Source organism: Schistocerca americana, chromosome 7, assembly GCF_021461395.2.
Source record: "Schistocerca americana isolate TAMUIC-IGC-003095 chromosome 7, iqSchAmer2.1, whole genome shotgun sequence".
NCBI lineage: Eukaryota > Metazoa > Arthropoda > Insecta > Orthoptera > Acrididae > Schistocerca > Schistocerca americana.
In genome coordinates, this window is record NC_060125.1 from 189,668,606 (window position 1) to 189,690,683 (window position 22,078).

At 44.1% G+C, this 22,078-nt stretch overlaps 1 protein-coding gene across 1 annotated transcript in view; it reads right to left on the reverse strand.

Annotated features, from left to right (window-relative positions):
- The window catches only part of LOC124621815 (ankyrin repeat and death domain-containing protein 1A-like), a 434,679-nt gene that overhangs the window by 54,778 nt on the left and 357,823 nt on the right, over nucleotides 1-22,078 (reverse strand). The window contains exons 11-13 of the mRNA XM_047147254.1: nucleotides 20,887-20,982; nucleotides 9,029-9,100; nucleotides 1,566-1,785 (exon numbers count right to left, since the gene is read on the reverse strand). Coding sequence (XP_047003210.1) covers nucleotides 1,566-1,785; nucleotides 9,029-9,100; nucleotides 20,887-20,982 — 388 coding nt within the window. The remainder of the gene's footprint in view (nucleotides 1-1,565; nucleotides 1,786-9,028; nucleotides 9,101-20,886; nucleotides 20,983-22,078) is intronic.

The window sequence follows — 22,078 nt, forward strand, 5'->3', positions numbered from 1 at the left end:
CACTTCCTAGGACTAGCAGGAATACCACGACGATATTCAGACTATCCAGACGCATATACATCATGAAATGTAGTATCAAGAATTGGGTCCACAATTTCTATTGTAGGAATCATTATATTCATTGTAATTATATGAGAAAGAATGGTTACAAACCGGGCAATCATATTTAGAGCTAATATAAGAAGATCAACAGAATGACTACAAAATAACCCGCCTGCGGAACACAGTTACTCAGAGCTACCATTAATTTCTAGATTCTAATATGGCAGATTAGTGCAGTAGATTTAAGCTCTACAAATAAAGGTTTGACCTTTTATTAGAAAAATTAATTAATGGCAACATGATCAAATTTATCCCTTGAAGATGGAGCTTCACCATTAATGGAGCAACTATCATTCTTCCATGATCATACTATGGTCGTATTATTATTAATTACAGTAATTGTAGGCTATGCCCTAAGTTACATATTATTCATTGCCTATACAAACCGAAACATACTTCACGGGCATTTAATTGAAACAATCTGAACAGCACTACCAGCAATTACACAAATTTTTATTGCACTACCATCATTACGACTTCTATATTTACTTGATGATTCAGTAGACGCAATAATTACGATTAAAACAATTGGACGACAATGATATTGAAGATATGAATATTCAGACTTTATAGATGTAGAATTTGACACTTTTATAACACCAGAACAAGACCTAGAAAACGACGGATTTCGACTTCTAGATGTAGATAACCGAACAATTTTACCAATAAATACAGAAGTACGAGTATTAACAAGAGCATCAGACGTTCTACATTCATGAGCAGTACCTGCATTAGGAGTTAAAATTGACGCAACGCCAGGTCGACTAAACCAAGGAACATTTACAATAAACCGGCCTGGACTATTCTTTGGACAATGCTCAGAAATCTGTGGAGCAAACCACAGATTTATACCACTTGTAATTGAAAGAACTTCAGTAAACTTATTTATCAAGTGATTATCTAAGATAATCTAAGGAGTTAGTTAAAATATATAACATTAGAGTGTCAATCTAAAATAACTAAATAATTAGTACACCTTGAAATACATCAGATGACTGAAAGTAAGTAATGGTCTCTTAAACCAAAAAATAGTAAATTAACGACTACTTCTGATGGGGAATTCAATCCAAATCCCTCAAATATCTCCTCTCATATGATTCTCCCTATTTATTATATTTTCGACTACATTAATTTTATTTAATCAAATAAACTTTTTCTCATTTAAACCAAACCTTATTAAAAGAGCAGAAAAAAGAACAATTGATATAAAGAACTTGAATTGAAAATGATAACAAACTTATTTTCAACATTTGATCCATCAACATATGTACATATGTACATATTCCAGGCCAGTGATGATGCCTTGTAGAAAATACAGGCGAAACGCGTATGGCACTAAAACTGTGTTTTATTCAGCTGCTGTCAGACGGTCCATAAGTAAAAATTATCAATATACCGTAATAACGCCTTCCAATTCCGTGAGTGTAAGAAGCAGAGACAGCGTGCAGCGGCGCGGGCCTTACCGGTGTACTGGTGCTCGATGGCCTTGATCTGCTCGTCGGTGAAGGCCCAGTGGTGCGCGAGGCGCTTCCACTCGCCGGGCGCCAGCTGCTTGTAGGCCACCTTCCAGAGGACGGCTCGCAGGCGCTCGTTGCCCGTCGCAGCCTCCTCGCGGCTCAGCTGCCAGCGCCGCCGGCCGCGCCCACCTCTCTCCGCGCCCTCGCCGTCCTCGTCGGCCGCGTCCTGTGCAACACGGCCACACTCGTTCCTCTGATTCGCCCATCACAACGGGTAAGGCGGCTGCTGACAGGCGAGAGTATCACAGTGCTTGATAACAACTGACACTTGCTGAGAAATGACCCACTTGCTATGGAACAACCGACAATTACTATGGAGCACCTCTTTTGAAGAGCGCGCCCCAGCGCATAGTGTGAAGCAGTCGCCGCTGTGGCAATCGCAGCTTTGGTGTCTCCCTCTGGTGGCAAAGGGGAAAGGTTGCCTGTTCACGTGTATTTAAGGGGCGCTTTGAGCTCGCCAGGGGATCAGTTGGTCAGCCGGGTCAGTGTGGGGCAATCAGTGTCTGTCTGTCGTCCAGAGTGCTAGTATGTGTTAGGCCGCCAGTCTGCTCGAGTTTGTTCAGGCAATGGTCATTGGCGGCTGTATCGATCGGTTGGTCCGTCGCGCACTGGGACACAAGATGACTTGTCCGTCTTGAGCGTCGGCGCATGTGAGGTCGCCACGTCAGTCCAGTGGGCCGCGCCGTATAGCGAGGGGTAGTCGCTTCGCGGCCGACACGAGAGCAACAGGAGTCAACCCACGACATCGGTCTGGCCGGTGCGAGCTGCGACGCCGTGAGACGGGAGATCAGCGCGCCTTCCTGCGTCCGTTGAAGCGGCTGGCAGCGGACGGTACGGGAGAGCGTTTTGGGGGTGCTGCGCCAGGTCTTCGCCAGACGTCGCAGTTTATTAGAAGTTAAGTGATTCGTGATATGTTGTTTCATTTACTTGTTAAATTCTACTTGTTTTCTTCGTCAGTCTCTCGTCCCCAGCTTACTCGTCTGTCTCTCGTCCGAATTTGTTAGGCAGTTAGTGTCTGTCTGTCGGTCTGCCGTACGTTAATAGCTGCCTCTGTCATGTTTGTCGGATTCGGTGTTAACGAATTTATTCTTTGAAGGGTAACGGCCAAATTCCTGAAATACGTTTTTATCTTGCCTGTCATCTTGAGAGGCGGTATATGTGTAATGTAGAGCATGTTTGTATTTTTTATGTAAGACTGCATTTCATAGGTTTTTATTTAAATGGTCATTTTATTATATAAAGTTGCCACCCTTCCACCGTAAGATTTTTTTTTTAATCAAGTTGCACCTTCGGTGGCAAGCTAATTTTTTTAATGTTAATGTTTTGTACCATTTCCATCCCTCATACGGGGTGCATAGTTTATGTGCTTGTGTGAGTTGTTAAAATTTTTAGTTCAAAGTAGTCTGGTGTGTTGCAGATTTGCACCAGTGTAGTCTTTCAGAGGTTGTTGTGAGCGGTCGTGACTACGGCCGAGTCAAGTGGTTCAAATGGCTCTGAGCACTATGGGACTCAACTGCTGTGGTCATAAGTCCCCTAGAACTTAGAACTACTTAAACCTAACTAACCTAAGGACAACACACACATCCATGCCCGAGGCAGGATTCGAACCTGCGACCGTAGCGGTCGTGCGGTTCCAGACTGTAGCGCCTTTAACCGCTCGGCCACTCCGGCCGGCGCCGAGTCAAGTGGCAAAGGTCTCAGCCCGAAAGCTCATACTGTTAATATTGTTCTTTGTGCCTCTGAATAAATTGTAACTTGATATTTAGAGGGTGCATTCTGAATATAATTTTAAATCTGTTAAAAAAAAGGGGCTTTTAGGAATAAAATTTCCATTTGTTGAAAGAAATTTAATTTGTTTTCATCAGTTACCCACTGGCAACTACTTCCACGCCCACATAGTGTGATTAAATGTGTTAATGTTCTTGATGAATCGCTAGTAAATACAGTAAATTCTTAAGAAAAGCCGGCCGGAGTGGACGAACGGTTCTAGGCTCTACAGTCTGGAACCGCGCGACCGCTCCGGTCGCAGGTTCGAATCCTGCTTCGGGCATGGATGTGTGTGTTATGTCCTTAGGTTAATTAGGTTTAAGTAGTTCTGAGTTCTAGGGGACTGATGACCTCAGCAGTTAAGTCCCATACTGATCAGAGCCATTTGAACCATTTTTTTTCTTAATAAAAGGTTTTGAAAGTAAATCCACGGTTCACACCTGACCAATGATAGTAAAAGGAAATGTAGCGGGCGGGACTGAAATGCAGCGAAGCCTTTTCACGAAAGCTCTGTATGGATTCGACAGATGACGCAGTGCGACATTTGACGAAGGTTGTGGAACCGACTAGTGCGACATTCCGCATGGTACGACATATCTGCAAGACATCTGAGTGCTCACGACCGTGTAAGTGCAGTTGGACAGCTAGAAGACGGTCAAAGTGGGATTACTATGGCCAAGTAATGGAAGTGTCCAAAAGTGACATCTTGCGACTAAAAATAGACCGCTGAAGCTGTAAATATTACGTGGAAGGATGTGAGTGGTAGCAAACGGACCGCCACACTGCAAGAGGATCCATACGTAGCACTAGTGAAGAAATGAAGCAGATATCTCACTCATAGACAGACCCTGCAACTGCTAGCGGAGCACGTATCTCTGCTAGAACTACCGGGTGATCAAAAAGACAGTATAAATATGAAAACTTAATAAACCACGGAATAATGTAGATAGAGAGGTAAACATCCACATACATGCTTGGAATGACATGGGGTGTTATTAGAACCACCCCTTATTGCTAGACGCATGAAAGATCTCTTGTGCGTGTCGTTTGCTGATGATTGTGTGCTCAGCCGCCACATTCGTCATGCTTTGCCTCCCAGATCCCCAGACCTCAGTCCGTGTGACTATTGGCTTTGGGGTTACCTGAAGTAGCAAGTGTATCGTGATCGATCGACATCTCTAGGGATACTGAGAAACAACATCCGACGCCAATGCTTCACTATAACTCTGGACATGCTTTACAGTGCTGTTCACAACATTATTCCTCGACTATAGCTATTGTTGAGGAATGATGGTGGACATATTGAGCATTTCCTGTAAAGAGCATCATGTTTGCTTAGTCTTACTTTGTTATGCTAATTATTGCCATTCTGATCAGATGAAGCGCCATCTGTCGGACATTTTTTGAACTTTTGTATTTTTTTTTTTTTTTGGTTCTAATAAAACCCCATGTCATTCCAAGCATGTGTGTCAATTTGTACCTGTCTATCTATATTATTCCGTGATTTATTCACCTTTTAAATTTATACTGACTTTTTGATCAACAGGTATTTCACGACGATTAAATCAGGTACGTTTGTATGCTCGGAAGGTTGTTAAATACTTGGCATGGTCGAGTAACAGGTTTCTGGTGTTGTCAACGTACTGGTTGGTGTGAACAACAGAGATCCAGAGTGATATAAATGAAAATGAGCATTTGGCGTCATTGGCCGGGAGGACCCTTGCGGGGCAGGTCCGGCTGCCTTGGTGCAGGTCTTCGATGCCACACTGGGCGACCAGCGCGCCGGATGGAGATAAAATTATGATAAAGACAGCACATCACCCAGTCCCTGAGCGGTGAAAATCTCCGACCCAGCCAGGAATCGAACCCGGGACCGTAGGACCGCAATCCGTCACGCTGACCACTCAGCTACCGGCGCGGACCCATCCAGAATGATGTTCTCCGACGAGTCCTGTTTCACTGCGACTTGTGATTCTGGCCACCAGCTAGTGTGGACAGACAGGTGAACACGTTACATACCACAGAATACTAATGATCGTCGTTGATATTGCCTAGGCGTTATGGTGTAGGCAGGCATTATGCACAATGGCCGAATACGGCTGCATCTTTTTCGCACGGTAACGATACAGCGCACTGGTATTGCAGGGAGATTATTCTGGATCATGTTGTGGGTGCAGTAGGTCCTGACTTTCTGTTAATGGACGACAAAGCCAGCGCAGACACTATCGCTGAGGTGTCAGACACAGTGGAGAGTGAGGGTATTGAACGTTTGGAATGGCCTGCGTACTTCTCAGACGTTAACCCTATAGAGAATGCTTGGGATGCTTGGCAGAACTGTTTACCAGGGAACACCGCCTCCCTGAACCGTGAAAGCACTAAAAACCGCTTTGGGATATGGGTGGGAGAGAATTCGCCAGGGACTCCTCAACAGTTTGGTAGCCTGCATGTATAACAGATGCAAAATAAGCGTTAGAGGTCGAGGAAGGCATGTCCCTTACTAACAGTCCGATAGCGTCTTTTATGTTGGGAATCTGAGCTGTGTCGAACATTATTTATGGCCGTTGTCCTGCTTTCCACCCCGTGTTGAAATCTGTATCATTTTTCATTGTAAGTATACTGTTTCATCTCTATTACGTATGTACGATATGTCTGTGTTGTCCACTATTGGCTGCTATTATTTCTGTCCAACAGTTTTAATATGTCATAGTTGTGAAAAACTGTCAGGAATTACCTACAGAAGTATGGAAATACGCAGCAGTTGATTTCATGGAAGATCGGTTTTGGTTCTGCAGAAATGTTGGAAGATGGGAGGCTGTGCTAACACTAGAGCTTATTCAAGAAGATAGACAGAAGCATTTAAAATTCAGATCTACTGCATCTGTAAACAATTTGATAATGTTACATCGAATAACTTTCAAATTCTGAATGTAGAATGGATAAGTACGAGAAACGAAACGTTACCTACATCTTGTGCCTGAACCACAGTGCAGATAGGATGATAAAAGGGGACCGTAATTGAGAAAGGAGTGAGACAGGGCTATAAGTTATCGCTCATGACATTATTTCTGTACACAGTGTATCCCCTGAGAAATTTTAAGCATTCAGGGATCTGGCAGGAGCGACCAATCGAAACAAAAAGTATTGTAAACGTGGTCTGAAATAGGAACCTTAAGAGCTAACAAGGGAACCTCCCCATCGCACCCCCCTCAGATTTAGTTATAAGTTGGCACAGGGACAGGCCTTGAAAAACTGAACACAGATCAATCGAGAAAACAGGAAGACGTTGTGTGGAACTATGAAAAAAATAAGCAAAATATATAAACTGAGTAGTCCATGCGCAAGGTAAGCAACATCAAGGAGAGTGTGAGCTTATGAGCACCGTGGTCCCGTCGTTAGCGTGATATGCTGCGGCACGAGAGGTCCTTGGTTCTAGTCTTCTCTCGAGTGAAAAGTTTAATTTTTTATTTTCAGACAATTATCAAAGTTCAGGCACTCACACATAATCAACTTCGCTCTCCAAAATTCCAGGCCATGTTCATATTTGCTTGGGCATATGCAGGATTTGACGGTCTACACACAGAAACATTTTAAAGCGCAAAAAACATATGTTTTGACAGAGCACAGGGAAAACTGTGCGACTGTGAAACTTGTATTCATTTGTTGCAGTTTATCTGACAAACTCTTATGTTTTCATCACTTTTTGGGAGTGATTATCACATCCACAAGAAAACCTAAATCGGGCAAGGTAGAAGAATCTTTTTACCCATCCGCCAAGTGTGCAAGTTAGGTGGGTCGACAACATATTCCTGTCATGTGACGCACATGCCGTCACCAGTGTCGTATAGAATATATCAGACCCGTTTTCCTGTGGAGGAACCGGTTGACCTGTGACCTTGCGATCAAATGTTTTCGGTTCCTGTTGGAGAGGCACGTCCTTTCGTCTACTAATCGCACGGTTTTGCGGTGCGGTCGCAAAACACAGACACTAAACTTATTACAATGAACAGAGACGTCAATGAATGAACGAACAGATCGTAACTTTGCGAAAAGAAAGAACGTAAAATTTTCACTCGAGGGAAGACTCAAACCAAGGACCTCTCGTTCTGCAGCTGCTCACTTTAACCACGGGACCACGGCGCTCCTCAGCTCACATTGTCCTTGATGTGGCCTATCTTGCACATAGACTACTCAGTTCGTATATTTTGCTTATTTTTTCATAGTTCCACACAATTTCTTCCTGTTTTCTCGATTGATCTGTGAAGTGTTGGCAGAAGAGCCAACACTGTGTTGCTAGAGGAGACCGAAATGCACGTCCTTTCGTCTACTAATCGCACGGTTTTGCGGTGCGGTCGCAAAACACAGACACTAAACTTATTACAGTGAACAGAGACGTCAATGAATGAACGAACAGATCGTAACTTTGCGAAAAGAAAGAACGTAAAATTTTCACTCGAGGGAAGACTCAAACCAAGGACCTCTCGTTCTGCAGCTGCTCACTTTAACCACGGGACCACGGCGCTCCTCAGCTCACATTGTCCTTGATGTTGCCTATCTTGCACATAGACTACTCAGTTCGTATATTTTGCTTATTTTTTCATAGTTCCACACAATTTCTTCCTGTTTTCTCGATTGATCTGTGAAGTGTTGGCAGAAGAGCCAACACTGTGTTGCTAGAGGAGACCGAAATGCACGCTTTTAAACTCACGCAGACTGGCGCGAGGTCTGGAACAGTTAAGGGAATTAATAGTAGCAAATAAAGTACGTAGTTGATATAATACTTAACTTTAATCCACAATTGGTGTACATCGCTCTTGACGGTACATGTTTTAATGTCAATATCAAATGCTATGGCGCCTTGCTAGGTCGTAGCAAATGACGTAGCTGAAGGCTATGCTAACTATCGTCTCGGCAAATGAGAGCGTAGTTGTCAGTGATCCATCTCTGGCTAAGTCGGCTGTACAACTGGGGCGAGTGCTAGTACGTCTCGCTAGACCGGCCGTGTGGTGGCGCTCGGTCTGCAATCACTGACAGTGGCGACACGTGGGTCCGACGTATACTAACGGACCGCGGCCAATTTAAAGGCTACCACCTAGCAAGTGTGGTGTCTGGCGGTGACACCACAATCTGTGCTCAGTTTTTCAAGACCTATCCACTGTGTCAATTTATAACTATATCTGAGGGGGGTGCGATGGGGAGGTTCCCTTGTAAGATGTAGTACTAGCTATGGGACAAACCGACCTGTTAAAACCGATACTGTTGTTTTAGTTCTGGATATCCTCAATTTTTCGGCATTTGTTTGGTCTCGGTTATAACGGTATTTTGTAATTTTTTGCTAATAAACGAGTAAAAACCGAAATATCACTTAGCCATAGCAGCAGTGTAAACATTTTTCATTTTTAAATCAATCTTTTTTAAAATGGAGTAACTTTTATTTGTAAAGTTTGCAGCTGTTTTAAATATTGAGTTGTAGTAGAAATTGGGAAAAGCAATCAGTGCTATTTTAAATAACAATGCCGACGGGAGCGAGCACCAAAGACATCCCATAAGAGTTGGTACAGTATTGCTGAGACAATAATGCACCTGTTGCCGTGTGTCGTGGGCAAGGTACAGGTGTACGAGCTGTATGCAAGACGAGCCCCCACCTGTTTTATTTGGTGGTCTCTCGCTGTCGGCGCCGGACATCCGTTGTATTGCAGAATGGCACCAACTCTAGTCTGGAAATATTTTTAAGTAGTGACATTGCAGTGAAGTAAAATGCTTTATCTGTTTTAAAAGATGAAAGATTTTCTGTCATTTCTATGAAATAATAAAAGAGTAAATAACAAAACAGTAATAAATCAAAAACCAACAACAATTCGTCCTTATTATATAATAAAAATAGAAAGTAGCTGATCTGTTGTATGCCTTTTTCTGCCTGTAGCTTTTAAAAACCTACAAATTAATACGAAAAACAGAGTTCGTCAGATTCAAAAAGATTTCGGGCTTCCATCCACGATATTTCGACTGGACAACTGCCAGTCATCCTCAGGTGAGCCATCGAAGACTGACGAAGACGCCCTCCGTTCCGCTATATATAGCACGCAGCGAGTATTCCGCGCATGCGTCAAAATCATATTGACAGACGAACCACACCGCCCGCCATCAGCGCCCTCGCTGGTGGAACTGCAGAACTCAACTGTCTTCGGCGTAGTCAGTTGCCGCGGCCATCGGAGTACTCTGACGTCTTCGTCTGGAGCAGATCTTAGAGATGATGGGGTTCCACGCATTATCTAGCTGGTAGCCGTTGTCACAGTTCATAAGATTGTCTGTCATGCGAATTTCCACTGATTCTTTTATAACGGAGTCCCAAAAGGATGTTGCTGTGGCCAAAATTGTTGTCTTGTCATACTCCATTGAGTGTCCAGTGGAAATGCAATGCTCAGCAATTGCAGACTTGCTAGGTTGCAAAAGGCGAGTCCAGCGTTGATGTTCAGTGCAGCGATCTTCTACTGTTCTCAATGTTTGTCCTATATATGACATGCCACACTGACGAGGTATTTTTTATTCCCGCCTTCCGCAATACCAGATCGTCTTTCACTGATCCCAGCAGGTCGTAAATCTTCGGTGGTGGACGGAAAATCACTTTCACTTCGAAACCGTGGAGGATTCTTGCAATTTTGAAGGAAATGTTGCCAACAAAGGGAAGAAAAGCTAAAGATTAAGTAGGCGTGCTGTCTTCTTTCTCCACTCTCTGTTTCTTTGACTTAATTGCAAGTGCCTTGCTAATTTGCCGGGCAGAATATCCATTCTCTTTGAAAACCCTCTTCAGGTGGGCAAGCTCTTCAGGCAAACTATCTGCATCTGACACTACATGTGCTCTGTGTACAAGTGTTTTAAGTACACTCATTGTATGCGATGGGTGATGGCAGCTGGACAAATTTAAATACAAATCAGTATGTGTGGGCTTTCGATAAACTGAGTGCCTCAGAGAGCCATCACTCTTCCGTCTAACTAGCACATCCAAGAAAGGGAGGCAACCATTTCTCTCTAATTCCATGGTAAACAGAATGTTCTCATCAATGGAGTTGAGGGGATCTAAAAACTCCATTAATTAGTCTTCTCCATGAGGCCACACTACGAAAGTGTCATCCACGTGCCTCCAAAAAACAGTTGGTTTGAGGGCTTCTGATTCAAGTGCTCTCTCCTCAAAATCCTCCATAAAAAGGTTGGCCACCAAGGTAGACAAGGGGCTACCCATGGCGACGCCGTCAATCTGTTCAAAATATTCTTGGTTGAACATAAAATATGTTGAGGAGAGAGCGTGGCGAAAGAAAGAAGTGGCTCCCATCTGAAACGTATTGCCAATCAGTGCCAAGGAGTCTGCGAGGGGTACCTTTGTAAAAAGAGACACCACATCAAAACTAACTAAAAGATCAGAATTACTTAGGCGGAGAGCCCCCAGTCTGTTGATAAAATCGGCCGAGTTTCGAATGTGATGTGGACATTCGCCCACAAATGGCCTCAGCAAGGATGCAAGATGTTTGGCTAAATCATAAGTGGGGCCCCAATATTGCTCACTATTGGCCGTAAGGGTAGTCCGTCTTTATGTACCTTCGGAAGGCCATACAGTCTTGGAGGTATGCTGCCATGAGGTCTTAAGCGCTTGATCGTCTCTGGAGGCAACGAGGAAGAATTCAGGAGTGCAGATGTCTTCCGTTGCACACGTTCTGTAGGATCATCAATCTTCCTGCAGGTTGGTCGGTTGTTTGGGGAAGGAGACCAGACAGCGTGGTCATCGGTCTCATCGGATTAGGGAAGGAAGTCGGCCGTGCCCTTTCAGAGGAACCATCCCGGCATTTGCCTGGAATGATTTAGGGAAATTACGGAAAACCTAAATCAGGATGGCCGGACGCGGTGTTGAACCGTCGTCCTCTCGAATGCGAGTCCAGTGTCTAACCACTGCGCCACCTCGCTCGGTCTTCCTTCAGGCAGAATCACTTAGTAGACCATACATCTTATCCACATACAAACTGCGAGGTAACAGTACAGAAAAGTGCCTTTATCGGCCTTCAGTACCACAACGTCCGGATCTTGTCGGAAATTTCGCAGTGCAGCCCTTTCTGTGGAGGTTATGTTACTGTGTTGACGAGGAGCTTTCAGAAGAGCACGGCAAAATTCCCTCCTTACTTCTTCTGCAGTTTCCACAGGAAGGCGTCGTACGGCTTCTTCAACACCACTCACAAAACTTATCAAAGGTGGTGCTCTAGGTGTAGGTGCAAAATTCAAACCCTTACTTAATACCGACAGCGTCTCGTCGTCCAAATTCTTGTCCGTGAAGTTAAGAACAGAACGTCGTGCAGTAATCCCCTGTGGCGACGACTGCTGAGAACTTGCATCCTTGTGTACCCACTCAAATTTGGCGGAAGTCACTCCATCAACCCAGTCCCATGATACAGTAGACAGATGTGCTGCAATCTTCAGATGCAGGTGGAACAATTCTTCTGAAATGACATCCAATCTTCGTCTTGTGTGGCAAATCCTCTCTTTAACAATAGCGTGACTGGCCTTTCCGTTATCTTCTGTGCAGTGGCAGTGTAATAAAATGCGTCACTCTGGCAAATTTTGGTATTATGCCATGGTCCCGACATCTCAATGAAAAGGTCAAAGAATACAAAAGCTTAGCTCTCTTACCACGTAGTTTGTCATCTCCTCCCCGTAAAGGCGTCTGATGTGAAATTTAAAATTTTCCCGGCGAACTAAATATTCAAAAAGATTTCGGGCTTGCAGCCGGTCGTCGTTAGCTTCCACCAGCGAGGTCCCTGCTGGCGGCCGGTGTGGTTCGTCTGTCAATATGATTTTGACGCATGCGCGGAATACTCGCTGCACACTATATATTGCGGAACGGAGGGCGTCTTCGTCAGTCTTCGATGGCTCACCTGAGGATGGCTGGCAGTTATCCAGTCGAAATATCGTGGATGTAAGTCCGAAATCTTTTTGAATATTTAGTTCGCCAGGAAAATTTTAAATTTCACAGAATTCACCATTTCAGTTTTCACCCTTTCGGACTCGCTATTCGTAATGCCCTAACAATGGTACGATCCGAGACAGCAACATAAGTATTTAGCAGAGTTTAAACAGAAATTACAATAAGTAGGTGATTTTTTTGGCATTATTCAACATCTTATCACTTTCAGAGGAAAGCAGCGAACCCTGGACGGTGTAAGCTTTCTTTTAATTCCTTATTTGCTTTAATATCCTGATTCTACGTATCTTGAAACTGAGCAAGTGAAAACGTTTGTGTTTGTTCGATTTCTAGATTTATCACAGTAAATAATAGGAATAAAAAGCCGACAATCGGTTATTTCAAATAGTAGTTAAACTGAGCGGTTTTAACAACCAGGTTAAACTGGCGTGGAAAAAAGCTGATATAATCGAAAATCAGCAGTTTCAGCGACAACTGCCATCAGTAGGTTGTATGGACCAAAATAAGAAAAGAAATTCGAGTAAACGTAGGATCTAAATTGTATGTCCTAAGAGCTACGAGCAGTTGTTCATCTTCGCTACTGTAGACGAACTCTCTTCCACTGAACAAGGCACGCATGCTGCAGTCCATGTTTAGTAGGCTTTTGTGCTTTGAATGATTGTTCTTGTGATATCCCTCAATACTTACCATTCCTCCTGGAACATCATATACTGAGCAAACAGTAAAGAAAACCAAGGAGAAAATTGGAGAGTGATAGAGTTCAAGAAAAAAAGTTAAAGTTTTCCAATTATTCTATCTTTGAAATTCACTAGAACATCTAGTGAATTGGTTGGATACAGTTTTCAAAAGGTGCTTTAGCATAAATATCAAAACAAAGTGGAATGTAGTCGAATTAAACGAGACTATACTGAGAATATGAAGTTAGAGTTAAGATACTAAAAGCAGGAGATGGTCTTGGTTTATGGACAGGAAATTAACGATTTTCGGATTAGATAATGTTTAAAACTTGACGGGCAATAGAAAGAAAAGGATTTGTGAGAAACAGATATGGAATATGAACTTAAGTTTTAGGAAGTCTATTATGGAGGCTCGTGGACAGCGGACGTGGACAGTAAACAGTTCAGCCAAGTCGAGAATATAAGCTTTTGTGGCCTATGGAAGAACGCTGAAAATAACATGAGTAGATAGATTAACTAATGAAGAGGTTCTAAATCGAATTGCGGAGAGAAAGAAACGTGTGGCACAACTTGAGTAAAAGATGGGATCAGTTGATAGAACACATTCTGAGGTGTCACTGAATAGTCAGTTTGGTAACGAAAAAAAGTGGAAGGGGGCGGTGGTTAAGAACTTTATAGAGAAAGATCATGATTTTAGTACAGGAAGCATGTTCTAAAGGATACAGGTTGCAGTTGTGATGCAAAGGGGGCGGGATGTGCAAAAGATTCCCCAATATGGAGAATTGAATTAAAAACCGGTCTTCGAACTGGAGACCACGACAATAACAGAACACGTGCTAAACACTACACTAACATTCACTGCTCGTAACTAGACTAGAGGAAGGAGTTGGTCATTATCATAACGTCTAATTAGAAAACTAAAATAAACACCCATCAAATACGATGGAAAGCCCTCCCTGACAAAAAGAAAAACTTTAGTTCTGGCTCATGGTAGGCTAACCATAAACATAAATAGTGGTTTTTCGGGTTGTGCACCATTTCAAGCAACATTTTGTATGATCAGCCTTGATTTTAAACGAGCTGTCTTCTGTGTCGATGGAATCGTTTCCTCACCGAGTATCTTGTTGCCATTGACGCTCCATGGCCCAGCGGAGACATTGGCTCAGCGGACGATGCAAAACGGTGCTCGGTCCACAACAGACACTTTTGCTTCGCAGGAGCAAGGAAACAGCCTGAACTGCAACCTTCCATGGCTGCTCAAAATGTATAATTTCGTCCAACCAAATAACAAAGTTAGGAGTCAAAACATCGTGCTCACATTTACGAAGTTTATACCATATTTTGTTGCAGATGCTTTATCATGAAGGTTTTGTTCGTGCGGTTCTCGTTGTACTACTTTCATTAACACTCAGCTCTCGGGACACATATTTCTTCCTTCAGTTGCTTTCATTATCGTCGTATTAGGTACGACAAACATCTTCCGACATTATGCCTAGCAAGCGAACTGTGTACACTGCTGCAGTAAAGTATCACGAGAAAACAAGAGAGGAAGGTTCAAAGCAAAAACAGAGAACTAGAGCTAAATAAACGGTTTAGAAAAAAAATGTATGAGCCTATTTAATGAGCCACAAAAATACCAGTGTGTGTATTTTAGCTTAACTTGTTGCATCAAGCGTCGCAAGAGGTCTGTGACCCTTAGATGAATAATAGAGCAGGTCCTTGTCACCGCTTTGGGTCGCTAATAGCAGCAGTACACTTGTCTGTAAAATGTTTCACTATCGCTTTTCTTGCATGGTCCGTCATCAAAACGTGAGAGAAAAACAGAATACGATGTATCGGGTCGGATGGTATCCACCGGAAAATTGGTAGTAATTATTAGATGCCTACTTTCCACTGGCTCAAGAGTCATTGACAAAAGTATTCTTTTCTTGTTGATGGATTATAAAGATAAAACACAATTGAAGCCGTCAAATGATTAGTTGAACTGATGCCGAAGTCTTTCTGCAGCTGTATGTGCCTTTCTTTGTTTCCTTAATGCAGGTACGGTCCACCTACCGAAAACCATGCCGGTGTGTTTCACGCTTAACACTGCCAGCTAAATGGCAGAAGGGAGGTGTGGAAATACGGAAGACCATCATTTGACGACTTTCTCTCCCTCCTCGTGAATACATATTCACTCATTCGACAGAGAAACTTAATTTTAAACATTACTGACCAATATTAAAGAAATATAGCGCAATAAAAAAACCACTTGAAAAGTGGTATGTAGAGAAAACTGATTGCGGCAATCCAGAAAGAATGATCAGCGATATTCCTGCTTTACACTTCGCTACCATCACTAAATCAGTGCAACTGATGGTAGGCTACATACCATTAAACATTAAATTAAGAACTAATGACTCGGGCATTGTGGAAAACACATTGACTAAAAAGATATTATTTCTACTGGTCCAGAAACGATCCACTATCTATATCATAAGCCATATTTGTTAGCTGCTGCTAACCGTGGATTCTATACTGATGGTCTAGGTTTACTTCACTGTAACAATAAAAATTTGAGACTTAAACTCTCTGTCTTGTACACTTAATGTATATTTTGGAAGAACATGATCGATAAGACCTTGTCATTAGTTCGAACCGAAACAATTTGGCCACACTTCTCAATAATGAAAATGTTTCAGGCTCAAAGATAGCCTACTCTTATGTATTTCCATCTGTTAAATTCAAAAATCACCATTACAGATTACCTTTTGTTTTGAAGTTAAAATGACATGTCATTCTTTTCCACTGTAAAATTTTAGTTTGTGGGTAGTTATAGTTTTGGAGTTACCATAACTGTTAAATGACAAAATAAAACGTTCGCTAGCTGTTTGCGGGTTAAAAATGTTATTAATGCTCCAGCGACTGAGAGTTTTGTATTATTTGCCTAGTAATTAGTGTAGAGTAACCGGTTTCGAGTGCTTCTGCAATGTAAAATTTTTTGAATTAAAACGCCACGAAAATGAGTACCGTCACTGCAAAACTTTGTTGCATTTGTGGCGAAATAACATGATCGTCACAGAAGCGTAGTCTGACGCCACATTCAAAGACGGCCTACAAGCATTATTTTGGTATGAAGATAGGGGAGCATGATAAGTAACAGGCTCCTCACATTCATAGCAACTTTTGGTCAGCTATACCACGAGAATTGCTGAGAAATTTAAAAAAAAAGGATGTTTCTCTTTCCTTGTGCCTATAGTCTGGCAGGAGCCTCCAAAGATACAAATAATTACTTCTTCTGTTTGACTCCACGCGTAAAGGCAGGATTGTCAATGAAGAAGAGAGGAGGGGTTCGGTATTGTTACGTTCCATCTGGTAGTCAACCCATTCCATGTTCAGTTGATTTACCAGTTCCGCTCGACCCCAGAATGCTAAGCTTCATGCAGAAGCTGAAGGCGGTGTGGATGCAGAAGAATCCGACTAGCCTTTCACATCCTGCGCATCTGATTTTGACAAAATAAATGAATAAATAAAATAAACCTCGCAGATTGAGTCAAGCAGAACTGATTCATCTCATTCGAGACCTTCATTTGGCGAAAGAGGAGACAGAACTTCTTGGGTGAGAACGTCAGTAATGGTATCTTCTCCAAAGTGATGCCAGGGTTTCACAATACAGACATCCTCGTAGGTAATGATTCTTTTGAGAAGGAAGACAGTTTTGTTGGTTGCTGTGATGTTAAGGTCTTGATGAGATACTTGAGACTAAATAATGATCCACATGGCAGAAGACTATTCATAGACTTCTCAAAGCTTAGTTCGAAAGCTGAATTGCGTCATAGCGCCATGTCTGAATATACTGGTGCTCCAGAGCTAACTCGCAAGAGGCAAGCCAAAAGAAGGCGACCTGATAAAGCCACCATATATACTCCTGGAAATGGAAAAAAGAACACATTGACACCGGTGTGTCAGACCCACCATACTTGCTCCGGACACTGCGAGAGGGCTGTACAAGCAATGATCACACGCACGGCACAGCGGACACACCAGGAACCGCGGTGTTGGCCGTCGAATGGCGCTAGCTGCGCAGCATTTGTGCACCGCCGCCGTCAGTGTCAGCCAGTTTGCCGTGGCATACGGAGCTCCATCGCAGTCTTTAACACTGGTAGCATGCCGCGACAGCGTGGACGTGAACCGTATGTGCAGTTGACGGACTTTGAGCGAGGGCGTATAGTGGGCATGCGGGAGGCCGGGTGGACGTACCGCCGAATTGCTCAACACGTGGGGCGTGAGGTCTCCACAGTACATCGATGTTGTCGCCAGTGGTCGGCGGAAGGTGCACGTGCCCGTCGACCTGGGACCGGACCGCAGCGACGCACGGATGCACGCCAAGACCGTAGGATCCTACGCAGTGCCGTAGGGGACCGCACCGCCACTTCCCAGCAAATTAGGGACACTGTTGCTCCTGGGGTATCGGCGAGGACCATTCGCAACCGTCTCCATGAAGCTGGGCTACGGTCCCGCACACCGTTAGGCCGTCTTCCGCTCACGCCCCAACATCATGCAGCCCGCCTCCAGTGGTGTCGCGACAGGCGTGAATGGAGGGACGAATGGAGACGTGTCGTCTTCAGCGATGAGAGTCGCTTCTGCCTTGGTGCCAATGATGGTCGTATACGTGTTTGGCGCCGTGCAGGTGAGCGCCACAATCAGGACTGCATACGACCGAGGCACACAGGGCCAACACCCGGCATCATGGTGTGGGGAGCGATCTCCTACACTGGCCGTACACCACTGGTGATCGTCGAGGGGACACTGAATAGTGCACGGTACATCCAAACCGTCATCGAACCCATCGTTCTACCATTCCTAGACCGGCAAGGGAACTTGCTGTTCCAACAGGACAATGCACGTCCGCATGTATCCCGTGCCACCCAACGTGCTCTAGAAGGTGTAAGTCAACTACCCTGGCCAGCAAGATCTCCGGATCTGTCCCCCATTGAGCATGTTTGGGACTGGATGAAGCGTCGTCTCACGCGGTCTGCACGTCCAGCACGAACGCTGGTCCAACTGAGGTGCCAGGTGGAAATGGCATGGCAAGCCGTTCCACAGGACTACATCCAGCATCTCTACGATCGTCTCCATGGGAGAATAGCAGCCTGCATTGCTGCGAAAGGTGGATATACACTGTACTAGTGCCGACATTGTGCATGCTCTGTTGCCTGTGTCTATGTGCCTGTGGTTCTGTCAGTGTGATCATGTGATGTATCTGACCCCAGGAATGTGTCAATAAAGTTTCCCCTTCCTGGGACAATGAATTCACGGTGTTCTTATTTCAATTTCCAGGAGTGTAATTCTGTTCCAACCCAACCAACTACTAAACATTGATCCATCAGTTCAGAAACCCTAGAAAATGTCATACAAAAATGTGATTCGGATTCTCAGGGTTATTGGCATATGCAGTTAAAATGTATTGTTTTCTCTCAACCCATTCAAATAAAATATTTGCAGCAATTATGTATAACAGAAACATTTTTCTTTTTCACAGTTGGTTTTCTCAAATCAGAAGTAGTAAGATTTGACTCATGAAGCGAAGGCAAAATCTAAAATAATTTTTTACTTTTGGGCAATGTAATTATGGGTTTTCACGAGTCGCGGCGAAGTGCAGAGCCGGAGTCTCCTTTTCCCACCGTAATATGTCTTCGTGATGGTTGTGATGAGTGCTTCAATAGCGCTGTGTTGTGTTCCGGTCACTGCGATTTATTAAGTAAATGGAAGGACCTAGGGTAAAGCCCAGTGTCAGGACAGGTCTTACCCCTCTCGAGTAGCTCCAAACTGTCCTTCAAACCTCAGGCATCCATCCCAGGGGCACATAACCATCAACGGCATAATATGAGCTCATGTCGTCAGGCGAATATACTTGGGTGTAGTACTCAGGACACTGGTGGACTGTCTGATGATCATAGACTGTTGGCCAAATATCATCAATGAAAATGTCTTTCGCCGCATTGACCGGAGTCAGGTGCCTGTGGGTCTAGCTCTATCTCCCTATCGTGCATTTTTAAGCTTGGTGATTACGAGTATAATTTATTTCAGTAATTAAAACTTCCGGGCTAAGAGGCCGTGGTCCAATAGTAGAAATACTTCTCCCTGACGTTTCGTTGCCAGCTGCGGGCAACATCATCTGAGGTGAGTCTACGACTGGCTGCTAGGCCGTGGAGGTCCTGTTTATATAGAGCGCGTAGAGGGCGCCACCACTCGTCACGTGTTGTCAACAGTAAAACTATCTCTGGCTGGCGTCATTACTCTCGATCGAAGGTAATCGATTGTCACATCTTTGGTACAGAGTCGATCGCCATATCTTATCTAGCTTCAAGCCTTCTTCTTTCCTGTTAAAATTATTGTGGTGTTTAAAAATCTCTACAGCCTCTCTATACATACGTGCATAATAATGCGATGTCTTAGCTAGCACGCTCGTCTCACTAAATTTTATTTCATGGTCACCCGTTTCAAAAACATGTTCCGCTACAGCCGATTTGTCCGTGTGTCCCAGTCGACAGTTCCTTTTATGTTCAGTTAGGCGAGTATTGATACTTCTTTTTGTGGTTCCAATGTAAACCTTCCCACAACTACAGGGAATCTTATAGACACCAGGAGTAGCTAAAGGGTGTCGTGCATCTTTCGCCGATCTTAAGCATTCACTAATCTTCTTGGTGGGTCTGAAGATTGTATCAACTCTGAACTTGGCCAGCACTTTCCCGATACGGTCCGTAATATTGTGGATGAATGGAAGAAAAACTTTCCCCACCGATGGTTGTTGTTGTTGCACGTTTTCGGACATTTTTCTTCTGAGATGGAGTGCTCTATCTATCTCCTTGTCAGCGTACCCATTTTTCTGGAAAGCGGTTCGCAAGTGGTTTAGTTCCTCTTGCAAATAAGCTGTCTCACAGATTTTATTAGCCCTGTCCACCAAAGTCTTGATGATGCCTCTCTTCTGCCTGGGATGATGGTTTGAATGCTTATGAAGATAACGATCGGTATGCGTATCTTTTCTGTAGACTTTGTGACCCAGAAGAAGTATCAATACTCGCCTAACTGAACATAAAAGGAACTGTCGACTGGGACACACGGACAAATCGGCTGTAGCGGAACATGTTTTTGAAACGGGTGACCATGAAATAAAATTTAGTGAGACGAGCGTGCTAGCTAAGACATCGCATTATTATGCACGTATGTATAGAGAGGCTGTAGAGATTTTTAAACACCACAATAATTTTAACAGGAAAGAAGAAGGCTTGAAGCTAGATAAGATATGGCGATCGACTCTGTACCAAAGATGTGACAACCGATTACCTTCGATCGAGAGTAATGACGCCAGCCAGAGATAGTTTTACTGTTGACAACACGAGACGAGTGGTGGCGCCCTCTACGCGCTCTATATAAACAGGACCTCCACGGCCTAGCAGCCAGTCGTAGACTCACCTCAGATGATGTTGCCTGCAGCTGGCAACGAAACGTCAGGGAGAAGTACTTCTACTATTGGACCACGGCCTCTTAGCCCGGAAGTTTTAATTACTGACGGCGCCGGCCGTGAAAGCCTACACGCTATGATTATAATTTATTTGTTTGAACTTGGGAACTACAGAAGGAGGTAGGAGAAAGATCCATGCACCAGATCAACGTATTAGAGAGAGACTCGGTACATAAATGTCAGTTCCGTTTCAGTTTCTATACAGAGAGAAACACAAAAGTAAGAAACCGCCTAAGGGATCTAAACGTCAAGTGTGAAATTAGCTGGACGAGAGAGGTTCCTACGAGAAGAGAGACGGAAGTGCAAGTTTCCGCTACGGCCTGAGAGAGCGGCCGGCGAGCAGTGTGCAATACGTACGTTGGCCGGGTAGTCGAGCCGGGCGGTCTTGATGATCATGTCGACGATCGCGGTGAAACTGCCCCTCGCCGCGATATACAGCGGCGTCTTCCCACCCTGCAACACAGACGTCCACTGCTCACTGTGCGATCCGTCAAGGGCGGCGACGGCTTGAAGGCGCGGACCCACAGTAACGCAAAGTGTACAATCAGCAGAGCGCGCAATCACTGTACCCGGCATCCGCCAAGACTTCGTAAGTAAGATTATTTCAACGACCTCTTACATCTGACAATACCGAATTCTAAAATTAGGTAAACGCTGTATTTTTTGGGGTACGCCGCTTATTTCTGGACGGCATTGAAAATTATATTTCAACGACCCGCCATGCTCAGATGAAACGCTAAGTTCTACCGTACTGAACTATACCTGTAAGAGATAGGGACCTTGTTGTGTAAGTAGTTCCGTGAGGTCAGCGCGTACACAACTTTCCCTATAGAGCGCGCCCGCTAAGCTCAACAGCGCAGGCGCAGCGCTCGTCCGTCTCCGCACTACGAGATGGCGCTGTCTTAGACACGGACCAAATTCTGCTTCCGCCGATCCGCGTATTAATATGTAACGCAGCCAATGAGATTGCTGCTAACGTAGAACCTTTTCTCCTCGTGGATCACACCCGCGCAGTGATACCTGAACGCTCGAGGTATTATAACGAGTGTACAGACCTCCGATTGGTCAGCCTGCATTAGTCTGTAGTCAAGACACTTTGTCAAGTATCAGAGATATGTGAGAATATGATTAACGTACCAATACCAAAGGAACTTCGGATTGTCAATTGTAAATAGCATCCAGAACCAAGTTAAGTTATTTTTATGCTTTTTATTATTTTAATAAATGTGTGTGAAAATTAATCAAGTTCTGTTTAAAGTTGGCCACCGTCAATCTGCTACTCTAAGCGTGCAAGTGGCATTTCTATCGTCTGACCTAACGACAGAAGATAAACACGCCACGATAAGACTACGAGACATATTGCTGACACTCGCCTACTTCGTTAGAGCGACAAGTCAAATAATCTGATGGTGTGTGTACCGAAGGTCTTACAGTACGCACACCAGAGATCTCTTACTTGCAAGCCTAAAAAAGAAGACAGCGCACGTTCTACAGTCTGTTGTAGTACCGCGCGTACTGATGTAAGTATCACAACAACCTAAAAAATTCG